The 17033-nt window shown below is 40.0% G+C and overlaps 2 protein-coding genes across 2 annotated transcripts in view; both read right to left on the bottom strand.

Moving 5' to 3' along the window:
* fgf12b (fibroblast growth factor 12b) overlaps positions 1-3121 on the bottom strand; it is a 52723-nt gene extending 49602 nt beyond the window's left edge. Inside the window, exon 1 of the mRNA XM_051861903.1 lies at positions 2803-3121. Within this exon, the coding sequence (XP_051717863.1) occupies positions 2803-2827 (25 nt within the window). The 5' untranslated portion in view covers positions 2828-3121. The remainder of the gene's footprint in view (positions 1-2802) is intronic.
* Positions 3122-7391: 4270 nt separating this feature from the next.
* On the bottom strand, positions 7392-16665 carry LOC127495180 (nucleotidyltransferase MB21D2). The gene is made up of 2 exons (XM_051861848.1): positions 16321-16665; positions 7392-10987 (listed from the first exon to the last, which is right to left on the bottom strand). Exons 1-2 carry the CDS (start codon positions 16553-16555, stop codon positions 9723-9725), a joined length of 1500 nt encoding a protein of 499 aa, XP_051717808.1. The 5' UTR covers positions 16556-16665; the 3' UTR covers positions 7392-9722.
* Positions 16666-17033: the final 368 nt, after the last annotated feature.

The raw sequence follows: 17033 nt of genomic DNA, 5'->3' as shown, positions 1-17033 counted from the left end.
ATGGCGTAATAATATAACTTCTGTTGCTGTTCACGGTCAGGGACTATTTTTTCCGGCGGAAGGAAGGCTTTAGTAAAAGTTTACTTTATGAAAGTTGCACTGATACATATTTCTGGCTTTCATATTTGAATTGTGTGGTAACCATTTTATAAAAGCAATAAGGTACTCGAGGCTAGTGCTGTATTGTGAATAAGTCACGGGCGTTGTTAGGAAACATCTTTAGAATTTTGTGTTTGAACTTCTGTTTTTGCGGTAGATTCGTATATTTCTGTGGTGTCGCTGTCGAAGAGCAATTAGCTGGTGAAGTCGATTTACTTATCATGAGCATTGTAATGTTTGAAGCGGATGTCATAACTGCTGTGGAAATATAAACCGGAAGACAGAACACAACAAGCGCAGAAAAGGGGTGGAGCTACATCAGTTCAAATTTAAATGTACCTACTCAGACAGTATACGATTTTGGACGCGCTGTTGTGGTGAGAAATCGAGTCCCCCCAGGAATCCAGTCTCCTTTAGGACCCCGAGTGATCCCATTGGTTCAACGGATTTTTAATGGGTATTGTCTTTAGCGCCTGATTGCAATTCCTGCAAAATCACGTTATGATTTATATCGTTTATAATGCATTACAATGACCATTAATGTCTTTTAAATAACACGGTTCATATAGTATATAACAGAAGCAATAGGTTGCGAAATCAAGCATTTCTTGTTCTTAATGTTTTTTAGTTAGCTTACGTACAACCATAGTATACATCTACCCGATTAGCCTACTAGCTTAGCTTATATTAGGTATGTTTTTTGCTTCCAATATCTGTTTTCATGTTTGTTTTATTATGCAACACAGGCGATCATTTTATATTTCAAGCATGTTGCTTGTGCACTTAATGTAACAAACATCATACAATAGTGAAATAGGTTATAATTAGTCAAGACATCACGATAACAACTTTTGATCAGGCATTACCGCCTGGGTCCTAAAGGAGACTCGATTCCTGGGGGGTCGATTTCTCATGACACTGTAACTGATCTTCAAAGAGTATATAAACTGATGGTAACAGAAGATGGTTTGTTAATTCTTAGTTAATGTTAACTAAGGAAACCTTATTGTAAAGTGTTACCTTAAAAATAATAAGTATAGAATGCAGCAATTCATGAAATGAGCTTGAAAGCATCTTTTGGCCACAACTAACCACTAAAAACCACCGCCACACCAATTAACTGATTTGCAAAGTCAGTGAAAATAATTAGTTCTGAGAAAAGATCCTGCAGAATTTGTTTGCATGCTTGATATTTTGCCCTTAATTAAAGACATTCAAACAATTTTGAGTGTGACTTACACTCTTAAAAATAAACGTTCCAAAAGGGTTTTTTCACAGTGATGCCATATAAAGAATCATTTTGCGTTCCATAAATAACCTTTCAATAAAAATATCTTAGAATAACTATTATTGATTACACTTTATTTTAAGGTGTCCGTGTTACAGTGTAATTATATATTTAGGTATAATTAAGTGTACTTATTATATGGTTGGGGTTAGGATTATTAGGGTTTGTTTTAGGGTTAATTGTATGTAATTATGCATAATTTATAGTTATTACTACAGTAACTACATGTAACATGGGTAACTAAGTGTTGCCCCACTATTTCCTTGGGAAGAACCTTGTTCCATGGATGTTAAAGGTTCTTCATGGAACTATAGATTCCAATAAAGCACCTTTGTTTTTAACAGAGTATATAGGTTTTGGGGCCGCTGTATTTACTGCACACACAAGAACAGCTACATACTGTACATCGCATTTAGACGGACTCTGATGACCCAAATGCATTTATTAGTCCTGAATACTGAGCCATAAATCACACCAACATCACACACACAGGTGCAGTAACTACACTGAGAGTTGTTCGATGCTATACGGCACATCTTGACCCTCGTGCTGTGCTGAAAATCCTACTTTTGTGTTCAAAAATGACTGGCCTAATCTTTTTATCAACTTGTTTTCTTTCAATTAGCACAGGTTTTGTATCTCTGATTGATCGTAGGCCTCACTGATCTGAGTTTCAAGCGTATTTACCTCTAAAAGAACTGAGGTGCATAAACTCAGAACCTTCAGTGCATTTGAAAGATTCCATAAATGATGTCAAAGGTTCTTTATGGAACCATCGACGCCAATATATGCCTTTATTTTTAAGAGTATTCTAGAGCATTCTTTAAGAGTACACTTCTGAACATTTGGGTGCAGTAAAGTGAAAGCGCTACACGTCCTGAATGTTGATGACTGCGATGCAAGAACACATCAGCACACACTTATATCATCCGTGCAGCCCCATACGATCAATAGCCTGATGTTTACGGGACAAAAACAATCACGGCTACTGTTACACACACCCAAACGCTTACAAAAACACATCGTATGATGCAGACAGGTGTCTCATCATGTAAAGGAACTAGATGCATCGACAGCTCGCTGCCACACACACGCCCAGGACTGTGATGAATGTGATGCGTGGAGGAAGAGGAAGACCACCCTTCCCTGTCCGAACCCCATCCAGGAGGCATTTCTGCTGCATCAGGATGTTTTAACACAATGGCACTTAAAACATCTGCAGATGCATCACACACATGCTTGGCATCTGATAAGCATCACACATGAACACACACACACCCCACCCAGACCCCGTCAGGACAGCAGACCTGAGTACCGCAGTCTACACACACACACTCACACACACACTTACAGTCATGTACACACACACACACACACACACCAGCCCTGTCCGTGAAATTACGTCAGAAGCTCACCGGCGCTCTTGTCTTTGCTCTCCATCTCCCGTTGCGCTGCTGTCTGTCACGGAGGATGAAGATGCTGCTGAGGAAGACTGCGTCCGTCCGCTTGGCTTCGGTACTGGCTCGCGCTGCTGCGCACAGGCGCGACTCTCACGTGAGAGCAGCTGTCAGTCGCTTCACGCGCGGCCCGGTGCTGAGGCGACCGCGGAATCACGGGTGTGGTGGTGTTTGTTGATGCTGGAGCGTGCGTCTGACCCGGGCTCGTTCCGCGCGCCGTTAACGGGAGCTGCCGCAAGCTCCGCCGCTATCAGACACACGGGCGTGACGTCACCGCAGGTGTCATGTGACGCCTTATAAACGGAGCCTGATGTGATCCTCTGATCAAGTTTACCATGGTACAGCGATGGTATCAGATAAGTTAGTACTTTGATATGTTAATATCAATTAATATAGAACAATTTTTTAAGATTTATTAAATCATTTTTTACATTTGTGTTTGTTTTTTCTTACTATTATGGGTGTAGGCTACTGTGTGTTTTTAATTTCCGTGAGAATGGATAATAAATAGTCACTTTTAAAAATCAAAATATATATATTTTTTAAAAAAATGGTGTAGAAACAATTTTCACTCCGAATCTGCAAGTAAATTTAACAAGTAAACAAAGCGAATTAAACATAAAATTGTGAAGCAGAAATATACTCCAATAATCTTGAAAAAATAAATGGCACTAATATAGCAAAATAAGCAAATAAACTCAATAGGCCTAAAACACTTCATAAAATAAATAAATAAATAAATAAATAAGACATAAAAAGTACTTAATGGGTCGATAAAAACAGCCTACAAAAGTAATAGGTTCGTAAAAAAAACTTGTTTTTTACATTGTCAATCGGTTTATTAATTGTCGATATTAGTGTTGTTGTTGTTGTTGTTTTTTTTGAGTGTATGTTTTTAATTTAGGCTAGTTGAGAACGGAAAATAGAGTCATATATAACATATAACAGATCCATAAAACAGCCTATTGAATCATTTTTTTTCTATTATGGATATGGTTTTTAATTTCCATGAGAACTGATAAGAGCAAAATTCACTGAAAGGTTCTTTGGAAACTCAAAATGTCGCATCACTGCCAAAACACCCTTTTATTTTTAAGAGTGTAGGAAACAAAAGTGTGGTTGATAGAAAGACATTTCAAAGGAAGACCTAAGTTTTCTTTGAAGCGCTTAGTAGCAAGTTAACTAGATATCACAAGCAAACCAGTATATTCGGCTTTGTCATAAAACTGTGCATGTTTGATGCAGTAAATCTATAGGTGAGACTAGAGATGGATGAAGCAGAATTTAAACCTACAACCTTTGGTTTATCCCAGCTGTAAAACAAGATGGACGACGCACCTTCACTCCCCTCCATTGTAGTAAGTGTGCCAATATGGCGCTGACATCTCGAGTCAGTGAGCGCGAAGTGGAGTCGCGATACCAAGGTCCCGCCCACACTCCCGCAGAACCGGTTAATACTGCAGAACAACACATTATGTAGGTGTGAAACAGTTCTGGAAATGTAGAAATTAAAGTTAAAGCTCCAGTCTTTTCACGAAGATCCAGAAAAAAAGTCCGTTGGTGCGACTACTTAGCTCAGAGAAGCTTTCAATCATAGCTGTCAATCAAGATGAAAAAAACCCTGTTTTTATAGCATCAAATAACTAACTAAAAACTTATTTAAAGAATGAACACTTTAACTAACATCAACGTGATAAAAACTGCCCAAAATTTACGTGTAATTTGACTGTTTAGTTTGTCTTGAATCCCATTACATTACATGGAGAGGGCGGGGTTTATGACCTATACTGCATCCAGCCACCTGGGGGCGATCGAGACGCTTTGGCTTCACTTTTCAGGACTGGTATGGCAGCTTGGTTCATCCCTAATCACTGACCATAGGCTACACTATCATCAACTTTGAAAATAATACAGTGAATCGGTCAGATCAGAAGTGTCCGATCTGAAATGACCTATAAGAAGGTCTTTGAACGTCAAAAAAAACAGACACTCAACGGTGGGCGAAACGCAGGTGGACGGAGATGCTGAGACAGCAAAAAATAAAAATAACCTGGCATGGACTGCACAAACTCACACACAGTCATAAAAGTGAGCTGGATTATTTTAGTATTCAGCTGCTTAAGCAAAACTAAATAAGCAGTTGTGTCATATCCAAATGTGAACTCAGTTTGAAACTCCACCTTCCTCAGGTCAGCAAGATATAACAACAGCTCTCAGCATTTACACACACACCATCATCCTGAGCTGAGCTTTAGAAAGTAGCATTCTATTGTACTGATAAACTTCTCAGCATTTACCTTTCTTACACACACATCCGTAAAGTCACAGTCGCAGCACTTTGGCACACCTGTCCTCGCGCACTCACGCTAAGATTAGTAGCAGAGCTGAGCTCCTGGAGGAAAACCTCCATCCAAAAGTTTCTCCTGCGGCGTCAGTGATTTTTTATACAGTAGTAAAAGAGCATTTAGCTGACAGCATGTGGGTTATGATCCCGGACGATGCTCTCTAACTACAGACGAAAAGGTAATAGCAATATATTTTGACACACTGTAAACCCAAATAAGTTGGCAAAACTCAAAAAACTCATCTTTGAAATAATTACATATTTAAACGTTTTTTTTTTTTTTTTCCTGTGAACAAAATTCATAATGCCTTAAAATAGCTTGAATGTAACTCTACACCCTTGCCTCATTTATTATACGAGGATCTATGAATATGCTAATTAGCCCCGCCTCCACTCACGAGCTCAGAGATCCACTCGAACTTACTGAGGTAAACGCTGCTCAATGCATCGCTTTTTACAACGTCGGACACATAACAGTAATATGATTAGCCTTTTACTTGACTATGTTATCAAACAGCTAATAATGTGTTGCTAATGTTACACAAACCATTTTCCCGTTCGCCATGTCAGAGCTACTTTCTAAAAAATCAATATCCTTAGAAACGCTTTGAACAACTCAGAATGTCAGTGGAGCAAGGCATAGTTCATTATAGTATCGTAATACACCCGCTATATTGCTAAATCTAGAAAAATATACCGGGATAACCTGGCTTCTTCTGAGACTCCTTTGCGCGTCAGTTAATAATATGCTAAAGCCCGCCAAGTTGATAGATTTCACAGACTGTGATGACGCGTTTTAACGGTCATCAATATCGTAAATCCTGCAAAGTTTTTTATATTTTCATTTTTTTTAAAAATGTATTTACATTTATAGCACTATACTTAGTATTATATTACCGTTGCATCAAATGACAAAAAACTAGTTAACGCTGCTGTGAGGGTGTTTCTAATACAGCGGCTATGGAAGTAACGGTTAAAATTACATCTTTCTCTCTTCTGACTGCCGTTATCATTCGCTCTCTATTTTTTCCCTCTTTTTGAAAGTTATGAAAACAATATTGTGGAGTTTTTCTTTTCCTATTTGTGCAAATGGAAACACACAAAAAAATATATTTAATGAAGTCTCTCACCGTTATAAAAGTTTACCCAACTATGACGACTTCCGTTTCTGAGAAACCCGGAAATGTGAAAAGGGTCTATTGGTTACAAGGTAGTTTGTGACGTCACAGACACCAGCGATTTCAAACCGCATTAAGAATTTGTACATGGTTTGTCTTAAAGCATATTAAAAACAACACAGACATATAAACAACATTAAAGGGTTAGTTCACCCAAAACTGAAAATACTATCATTTATTACTCACCCTCATGTCGTTCTATACAGCCGTTCATCTTCCAAACACAAATTAAGATATTGTTGATGAAATCCGATGGCTCAGTGAGGCCTCTATTGAGAGCAAAGCCATTCAAACTCTCAAGGTCCATAAAGGTACTAAAAACATATTTGAAGTTCATGTGAGTTCAGTGGTTCTATCTTAATATTATAAAGCGACAATACTTTTTGTGCGCCAAAAAAACAAAATAATTTCAAAACACTGCTTCAGAGCTTTACGAATCGAATCAGTGAATCAGAGCAGTAAAGTCATGTGATTTCAGCAGTTTAGCCGTTTGATAGGAGATCCGAATCAGTAATTCGAAACAAAAGATTCATAAAGCTCAGAAGCTTCATGAAGCACTGTTTTGAAATCGGCCCATATAGAAATTGTTGAAATTCGTTATTTTGTTTTTTGGCACACAAAAAGTATTCTAGTCGCTTTATAATATTAAGATAGAACCACTGAACTCACATGAACTGATTTAAATATGTTTTTAGTACCTTTATTGAGAGTTTGAATGGCTTTGCTCTCAATAGAGGCCTCACTGAGCCATCGGATTTCATCAACAATATCTTAATTTGTGTTCCGAAGATGAACGGAGGTCTTATGGGAGTAGAATGACATGAGGGGGAGTAATAAATGACATTATTTTCATTTTTGGGTGAACTAACCCTTTAAAACTTGATTTTCACCATAAGGGGGACCTCTTACCAACCCCAAACTTTTGACACATCCAATCATTTGCAAAATTCCTATACTGACAAGAAAAACATTTTTTAGGACACTGTGGATTTGCAAAACAGAATAATCAAGATCTCTCACACATCTGTATTTCTGTACAGCTTTATTTACCAAACACAAGTTTAAAATGCAATGCAACACTGATCCAGAGCAGATATGTTATTTTGCTGAGGTGTCCATAAGCCCGCTGGCATATCAGAGATATTTATCAAGCATAAGTCTAAATAACATGTACATATTATCATGGACATCAGTCTAATGACGACAGCTAAAATAAATGTTCAGTTTAGTTCTGATATGTCCTGATTCAGATATAAAGAGAAACGCACGGTCGGGGTTGAAAAAGAGTCTTTAGGTTCCCCTTAAACGGAATAAAAACACCCCATTGGTTGATTTCAGTGATAAGGCATTACGATTGGTCCCTGTAGAGCTTGAAGATTCACGTTTGGTCTGTTATGATCGGTCCCTCCTACCAATTACATGCAAAGATATGCATGTGTCAGTAATTAAATGAGTGCACGTCACGTGATTGGTTGATGCTGATAATCGGCCCGTCAGATTGGTCTAACTGGGAGAAGTGGGCGGGGGTTAATTACAGCAGTATGTACACAGTTACAACACATAATGATCAAAATACACAGATTATTACAAAAACAAAAATTATTAATGCACCTATCATGTTTAGCAGCATAATATATTATAAAAAACACAAACAAATAAAGTATTCTTTTGATTTTTTTCAAGGGGTGAATCTCATGAAACCAATTTAAAAGCCTATTTTAGGATCATCAAGATTTTTCATGAAAAGCCTCGCAATTCTCAATGCAATGCGAAAAATATATATTATTTAAACTGCAAAGTATATGTATACCCTGATATTATTTGAAGTACGATCTTTAATTTAATAATAATAATAATAATAATAATAACAGTATTACAGTAATGAGAATCTAATAAGAATAAAAAAGTTGGGGTTTAAAATGTGTCTAAATGTCATGAAAATATGGTCAAAATGAAAAACATCTTCTAAAATAGGCTTTATTTTCTTCATGCAAAATATAAATACTTATATTTTTGGAGTTGTAAAATGTTACCTGGACATGTTTTCATGAGATTCACCCACAGAGATTTTGTTTTAAAAGAAACAAACATCCATCATCACAGGGAGTGTGTTTCTGTGTATTTTTGGAGGCCTAGTGTGCAGTTTGTGAGAGTAAAAGTTCAGCCAGTGTGTTTGTGAAAACGATTGTGTCTAAAATAGTGTGTTTACAGTATAACGTTACAGTGTACTTACAAGTAAAGCATATAAACACATTTTGTCTAATTGCACTTCTGAGTGGAGTTATGGGTTTCCTGTTTTCCACATGAGCCATTCACAAACCGTCCTCCCTCCACATCCTTCCATAAATCTCCTGTTCTCTCTCTCTCTTTCTCCTTCCTGTAAAAACTGGGCGTCTGTAATGGGGAGGAACAGATATGTGAACACGACTTCAACTGGCAGCAGTGAAACAGGATCATGTCCATTTTTAACATCATATTCAGAGTCTGAAGCGTTGAACATCTCCAGCGCTGTGCAAAACACACAGCTTTATGCTTCTGGAACTCATTAAAAACAGAACAAAGCAGTCAGCGCCCAATCAGATCAAGGGGTGTGACTTCAGAAGAATTTGTCATCAATGCGAAAGAGGTGTGACATCATCTGTAGTCAGTGCCCAATCATATCAGGGGGTGTGGCTTCAGAAGAATTTGTCACTGATGTGAAAGTAAGGTCATCTGCAGTCAGTGTCCATTCAGATCAGGGGGTGTGGCTTCAGAAGAATTTATCATTATGCAAAAGTGAGGTTGCGTGATGTCGTCTGCAGTCAGCAGCCAATTAGAACAGAGGGCGTGGCTTCAGAAGAATGTCACCGATGTGAAGGTAAGGTCGTCCGCAATCAGTGTTCCAATCAGATCAGAGGGCGTGGCTTCAGAAGAATTTGTTATCATTGTGAAAGTTGTGTGACGTCATCTTTAGTCAACGTCCAATCAGATTTGGGGGCGTGGCTTAGGAGAATTTGTCACTGATGTGAAAGTGTGGTCATCTACAGTCAGCGTCCAATCAGATCAGAGGGCGTAGCTTCAGAAGAATGTCACCGATGTAAAGGTGAGGTCGTCCGCAATCAGTGTTCCAATCAGATCAGTGGGTGTGGCTTCAAAAGAATTTGTCATCGTTGTGAAAGTTGTATGACGTCATCTTTAGTCAGCGTCCAATCAGATTTGGGGGTGTGGCTTTATGAGAATTTGTCACTGATGTGAAAGTGAGGTCATCTGCAGTCAGCGTCCAATCAGACCAGAGGGTGTGGCTTCAGAAGAATGTCACCGATGCGAAGGTGAGGTCGTCCACAGTCAGTGTTCCAATCAGATCAGAGGGCGTGGCTTCAGAAGAATTTATCATCAATGCGAAAGTGAGGTCGTGTGACGTCGTCTGGGTTGATGAAGACAGAGATGGACTTCCCAGGATTCTCTGTGACCAGCTGCTGAAGTTTCTTAGCAAGTCGGTCGTCTGGTTGCTGATCGCCTCCCGGGTCCGACAGCGGTGATGGCAGGTTTGAGCTTCCACCGCGCCACTGAAGCTCAAGCGTGAGCCGCGAGGCGGCTTTTGCATGCTCGATTGCGCTCCGCAAGTGCTCCGCTGGGTCGGAGCGTACGGATGACAACTTGCGCGCATGCAGCATGGCCGTGTCGTCACTGAGGTGCTCTAGCATGTTGCATTGTGGGATGAAGTAATTAGGGCAGGTCTTATTCACCAAGCAATGCTGCAAGTCGTCGATCAAACCAAGCAGGAAGTGCGCAGCATAGTCTTCCTGCGCCAAGTACGTATGCGGCAGGCGGTCGCAGGCCCAAAGCATAAGAGAGCGCAGGTGGTACGGGCTGATAGCTTTGGGTCGAGACAGCAGCTTAATAATCAGAGCTTTACAAGCCTGGTACGCCTGCATCAGACTCGCAGAGATGCACTTCTTCAGCTGCACCTCGCTGCGTGCAAATGACAAACGCCATTCGTTTTCCTTCTGGCCTGTAGAAGAGCATGCAGGCAGCAAATAAAACCCACTAATCACTTCCTCTTCTGTGATTTTCCCATCCCAAAAATGGTTTTCCATCAGCCAGCTTTGGGCCACCGCGGGCCAACCCTTGAACGACACCACTGGTACCACATCGTACAACATCCGGCTGCCTCCGACGCCTAAGATGATGGAGATAACCGTCGCATTGCGCTCAACCTTCTCGACCCGCGGAACACCACGCTGCGGCTTCTTCTGAATCTCTGCCAAAACCATACTAATGGATTCGTAGAACCAATCGGCCACCAGTGTGGGCGAGAAAAAGTAGTTGGTTGCGCCGTTAACATGGTCGACCACAGTGCAACAGTCCTTCCACTTGTTGATGGTTCCCTCGTCAAACAGTCGCAGGCTGAGCCAGGAGTGGCAGAGCGCAGAGTGACGCATGTCCAACGTGACTGGCTGGTTTCGGTCGTGGAGTTTGAGCGCGGGAACCAGCAGCGTGAAGTCCATATCGTAATCCGCTCCCCTCGCGTACACCGTCAACTCGTCCAGATCCATGTCGACCACACCCTCCCTCACCCCGCCGGACAACAGCAGGTACTCATTGGCAACCGGAAGCTTCTGGTCCAACTTCTGCACCATGCCTGAAAACAGAAATGACATCATTAGAGAGGGACAAATGCTGTCTTTGGCCCTGTCCACTTGGAACCCTAAGCCCTTGCAATCTTCATCCGAGTCCACACTTTCGTGACGTAATGTCACTTTGACTGTCGGGTAGAAGTCTGCTGCGGACTTGGCAAAAGTGAGCATTGAGGGAGCATATCGGCCGCAAAGGGGGCGCTAGCAAGCGCCCTTCTGAAACCTTAAATGACAAATGAGACACTCTATGATCTTGTAGACTTAACGGATACGCAAACACGGTGGCCACTGTAATTCCACAAGACCGCAAGTGCCATTTGGGACAGGGCCTTTATGTCATCGGTTTTCTGATTGTCAAATTGCACAGGCAAACATGTTTTTTGTGAAAACAATGTCTGAAATAGTTTCTGTTGGGAATTTGATGGAAACCCTTACTTCTCCCACTTCGTCCCACATTATTGTGATATCCAGGGCTTGACATTAACACCTGCAGTGGCATGTAACGCAGTCACTCCTACTAACCACAATTGAATTTTATATATAATATATACATTTTTCAATTGTAGTCTTTTAGAAAGACATCTGAAATAATAAACTAAGTGCAATGTAGTGTTGTCAAAAATATCAATTTTTCAATACATATCGATACTGAAACATCTGAAACGCTTCCAATACTCATTTCAATAAAGATGCACAATACCAGCGAGGGCTAGGACAATAAATTGATGCATCATGAATCAAGAAATAATTCTGGATTGATTCTGAGATTTTCTGTATGTATCGCGACTCTTTCTCGAATCAATTCTGAGCTTAGTTTTTAACAGCAGATGACACTGCATGCTTTAGAAACAGCCATACTCTGCTTGCTTCCAATTCCACCACTTGAACCTTCTATATTACTCATTCATAAAGTTTGAAAAGGTTAAAGCGAATTACATGGGTGTTTGCAGTGGGCTGTTTACATTAATCTTGAGTCATAAAATCATTCTGAGGTGCAAGTACATACTCAGACTCTGCCGAACGCACGAGCACTCTTCTTCGTGAACATTTGAGCATGCAGTTAAAAACCAGCCTAGAGCGCCATCTGCTGTTAAAAAAAAATCTCCGAATCGAGAGTGAATCGCAATGCATTCGGAAAATCTCTGAATCGTTCCATGAATCACGATGCATCAATTTATTGTCCCAGCCCTAATACCAGCTATGCTTTCTCTCTCTCATCTCTCTGGCAGCGGTTTGACACACAAACCCACCTCCCTTCACTTACTCTTTTCATTTGCTCCAGATGAATATTGTTGGTGTTACAAGGCTTGTATTTCAGCGTGGGACTGCACGTATTGCGCATAATTTTACTCATTCCCTCAGATTCTGTGCTCACACCGAAAGTATGCTCATATAAAGCCACCTCTCAGTACTAAATTTAGTTTTTTTTTTTTTTTTCGCTGCTTATTGCGCTTAAACAGTCAAATACACACAAAATAATGTCAAAACGCTGTTCTTGGTGAGCATTCACGTAAACACAGTCAGTTATGTTTTAAGTGAACGTAAACAGTTGAGAAAACGCATGTGCAACAGTATAATGGATCCGTGCGTCAGGTCTTAAAGTGACAGTAGCCTAATATACCTGCTGCCAAATTATGAGATAATATTAAAAATATCTCTATGGCAGTTTTTCCCCATGGTATCGATGTCAAAATTGTGGCCAGTGAAAATACTGAGTGGATAGTAACTTTGGAAAACCACTAGCCACAGTGGACAATAAAGTTCATGTCAAGCCCTGGTGATGTCATATGAAAACATGGAAAAAATGGTAGTGACTTTAGATAAACACTGCAGTTTAAAATCTAATTTTATTATAGCTGATGTTACCTGGCCGCTTTCTTAGTTCTTAAATATTTTGGAGGTGAATTAAATCTGCGTTCAATCAGTGTAACTTTTGCACCACTTACATAAATATAACAAAATAAGTCTATTTAACTCAATTAATTAAATTTAAATTAATGCAAAAAAGATTACAAATATCACCTTTAGTGTAGTGATAAAGGTTTTGCACATGGATGCACTTTGGCGTTACAAGTGTTGGAAACTAATAGTTATTAATAGTAAATAGTTATTTTGCAATTACAGTAATTCTGACAAGACGTGAGCCCAGGATTAGAGGGAATGAAGGGTGTTGCCTAATGGAACAAAATTTCATAATAAAAAAGGTTAATCTTTAACATCAAGAACAGCAGAGCAAATGCAATAGTGTCCATAAAACCTATTCCTACACAAACAGAAGGAACATTCCAGACCAGATGCTAGAAACAGACTCCTAAAGAAAATAATCCCTGGTGTCAGATGACGTCACACCTGAGCTCAACCTCATGAACCAGTGAGTGACTCGGGGGTATTAAAATCTGCCATCACCAGCAGAAGTAACTCTAGAGAATCTCAGGAAAACAAAAACAAGTTAGTGACTCTGCATGAGTGTGTTTTTTGGGCCCTGCACATCTGTCACACTCCTCCTGTGAGGCCACAGCGAGTTTAACAGTCAGCAATACACATTCAGGCCCACAATTCCAACATTTATCTAATATGGTCACGCCTTCGACTACCAGATAAGTACGAGTGCAGTAAACTCAGCTCAACATGCATATGTGATTTAAAGGGGTCGTGACATGTTTTTTGTTATTATTTTAATATGTTCATGTGGTTCACTTATAATAAAAAAAACATATATGAGGAAAAACTATTATTTTCATCCGTCTGAAATTATGAGTTTTTAAGGCATGGCTCTTTTAAGGCTTGTCAGTAAAGGGCCACAGTTATGATTGGCTAACGTCATTGCATAAGAAACAGTATAAACGCCCACTAGCTATTGAAAAATATTATCCATATAATCCGTCATTTACAGACAAATGATTATGAAATCATTTACTTGTGGTTTGTGATGCAGCTGCTGTAAGATCCAATATAGTAAGCTGCTTCATCTTTCAACAAACGTTTCTTTGTGAACTTTTGCAATGCTGACAATATAAAATGCTCCGAACAAACATTTAATCCTCCGACGTGATCAAGGACGCCATTAAAATAAACCATCCACTTGTTTCATGATGCTGGGATCCTTCTGAAGTCTGTACAGAGACACAAACCAGCTGTTAAACTGGACACGTCAAAGCGAACGTTCTTTCACTCTTCCATTTGTCCTGTTGTTGGCAGACTCAAGCGTGTGGAGTATGTCAGAAACTGAACACACATCTGTATACTGTATCAGTGTAGACAGCGTCAGTCATTATAATGACTTCAGAAACTGAACGCACATCTGTATACTGTATCAGTGTAGACAGCGTCAGTCATTATAATGACTTCAGAAACTGAACGCACATCTGTATACTGTATCAGTGTAGACGGCATCAGTCGTTATAATGACTTCAGAAACTGAACGCACATCTGTATACTGTATTGGCGTAGACGGTGTCAGTCATTATAACGACTTTAGAAACGGAACGCACATCTGTATACTGTATCAGCGTAGACAGCGTCAGTCATTATAACGACTTCAGAAACTGAACGCACATCTGTTTACTGTATCGGCGTAGACAGCGTCAGTCATTATAACAACTTCAGAAACTGAACGCACATCTGTATACTGTATCAGCGTAGACAGCGTCAGTCATTATAATGACTTCAGAAACTGAACGCACATCTGTATACTGTATCAGCGTAGACAGCGTCAGTCATTATAACGACTTCAGAAACTGAACGCACATCTGTATACTGTATCAGCGTAGACAGCGTCAGTCATTATAATGACTTCAGAAACTGAACGCACATCTGTATACTGTATCAGCGTAGACAGCGTCAGTCATTATAATGACTTCAGAAACTGAACGCACATCTGTATACTGTATCAGCGTAGACAGCGTCAGTCATTATAATGACTTCAGAAACTGAACGCACATCTGTATACTGTATCAGCGTAGACAGCGTCAGTCATTATAATGACTTCAGAAACTGAACGCACATCTGTATACTGTATCAGCGTAGACAGCGTCAGTCATTATAACGACTTCAGAAACTGAACGCACATCTGTATACTGTATCAGCGTAGACGGCGTCAGTCGTTATAATGACTGACGAAACTGAACGCACATCTGTATACTGTATCAGCGTAGACAGCGTCAGTCATTATAATGACTTCAGAAACTGAACGCACATCTTAAGCGACTGAACGCCAGTGGGTGGGGCCTGTGGTGTAATGATGTATATTTGTCAATATCTTGCTCTAGAAGCAGGCATACACAAATGTATTTCCCTGTGTGATGTCACAGATCCTGCAATATCAAAACAAGTTGTTTTAGGAGCTTGATTAAATAAATGCTTTATTTATGATGAGGAGGACCTTTTATATGTCAAAAAATCAAGGCAAATGTGATTTCTCATGTCATGACCCCTTTCAAAAAATGTGCACACTGTCAGATTTGATTTCATCCTTTCCACAGATTTTACTCCAGCACAGTACGTCTGCAGATTATGTATGTGAGCGCATGGCTGAGTAAACAGTGAGTCAGTGCACAGACAGCAGAAGTTCAGCTCTGCCTCACTGCATCGCTCTGGGGCTCCTGAACTCATGCGTCTGGACGGCTCTTCTGCTCGCACTGCATCACTTCTGTTCGCTGCCTCTGAGAATCTAACTCTTAAATAAACGCAGCTTTTATGTCCTATTACTAACTTGGTGCTTGGTCTGCTTGAACATTGCATTTTAATTTTTATTCATGACCATTTACAATCTATAGAATTTGCATGCTTGCACATTTGCAGCATCATTTTAGCAGGGTTTGCGTATTTGTTTTTATTTTTGTTCACATACAATTTTGCCATTATTTACTCGTTTAAAGTGAAAATATTCCGTGAATAACAACTTAAATTTTAGTCACACTCAATCTTATGGCTTCAAATGTGCATTTTTGTTCTTTCTGAAGATTGTCAGTCACTGCTGACCTTCCACTTTCAATGAAAGGAAAAATAGAAGCTTGGAGATTGTGCTAAACATCTCCCTTTACATTCCACAGAAGAGTCATACTGGTTTAAAGCCATTTTACTGTTCCTTTAACAGCACGCAGATGACCCGATTTTGACAGGTCATATACATGAAGCATATGAATAATAACAGCGCAAACATGAGGGTGTTGAATCTGCAAACATACACACCCATCCACTGCTCAAAACAGACTGAAACGCGTGACAAAGAGAAACAGATGCAGTGGAGAAGCACAATCGCAGTTCCCCTTTCAGATGCATGAAATTCTCGGCTCGATATATTGTATCAGTGCATGCACGAAGCAGAGCTCTTTCTCACCGAGCATAGAGAAGATGAAGTCCTTGGCCGTGTGGATCTCGAGCGCTCGCTGGTCGTCATACTCCCGCTGCTCGTGCTTGCTGAATTCGGTGATCAGGCGGTTGAGCTCCTCTATCCTGGTACCGGACCTGAAGTCCAGCTCGGGGGGCTGCGGGACGTGTTTGGTGCTGTTCGGAGTGGCTGTGGGGCTGCTGCCAGCTGAACCAGCCCGGCTGGAGAGCGCAGGCGCCGCCATGTTCGCGAGGAGACGGCGGAATCGAAGCACCGGAGCGCACGCGCTGTACTTGGCGCTGGAGGGCGTGAGTGATGCGCGCACCGGACGAACGCAGATGCAACCGAACACTGATTTGTTTCTTTATTGGACAAACATTGCCTCAGCAAACAAGTAAAAATATAATAAAAGCAAGTGCGAAAACCAAAATGATAAATGAATTTCAAATAAAATGCAAATCTTGCCAAATATAATAAATCAGTAAAAATGAACTCGCAATTCTTCCAATAAATAATTAAATGAATAAATAAACAAACGCTGCCAAAAAATGAATAAAATTAACAAATCTGCAAATTAATTAAAATAATAAAAATGAAAAAAGCGCAGACTTTGCCAAAATAATAAATTAAATCTAATAAACAAAGGTGCAAGCTTGAAAAAAAGATTAATTAATTAATAAACACTGTCTACACAATCTGCATACCTGCAAATTACAAAAATC

This window comes from Ctenopharyngodon idella, chromosome 15 (genome assembly GCF_019924925.1).
Source record: "Ctenopharyngodon idella isolate HZGC_01 chromosome 15, HZGC01, whole genome shotgun sequence".
Classification (NCBI taxonomy): domain Eukaryota; kingdom Metazoa; phylum Chordata; class Actinopteri; order Cypriniformes; family Xenocyprididae; genus Ctenopharyngodon; species Ctenopharyngodon idella.
The sequence above is the reverse complement of the archived record's forward strand: the minus strand, read 5'-3'. Positions and strand labels throughout refer to the sequence as shown.

What these genes read in the sequence shown, in the direction of transcription:
- LOC127495180 (XM_051861848.1), bottom strand. Translation starts at nt 16,555, where the DNA reads ATGGCGGCGCCTGCGCTCTCCAGCCGGGCTGGTTCAGCTGGCAGCAGC. An exon ending in CTTCATCTTCTCTATGCTCG is followed by an intron (nt 10,988 to 16,320) that starts GTGAGAAAGAGC and finishes TTCTGTTTTCAG; the next exon opens with GCATGGTGCAGAAGTTGGAC.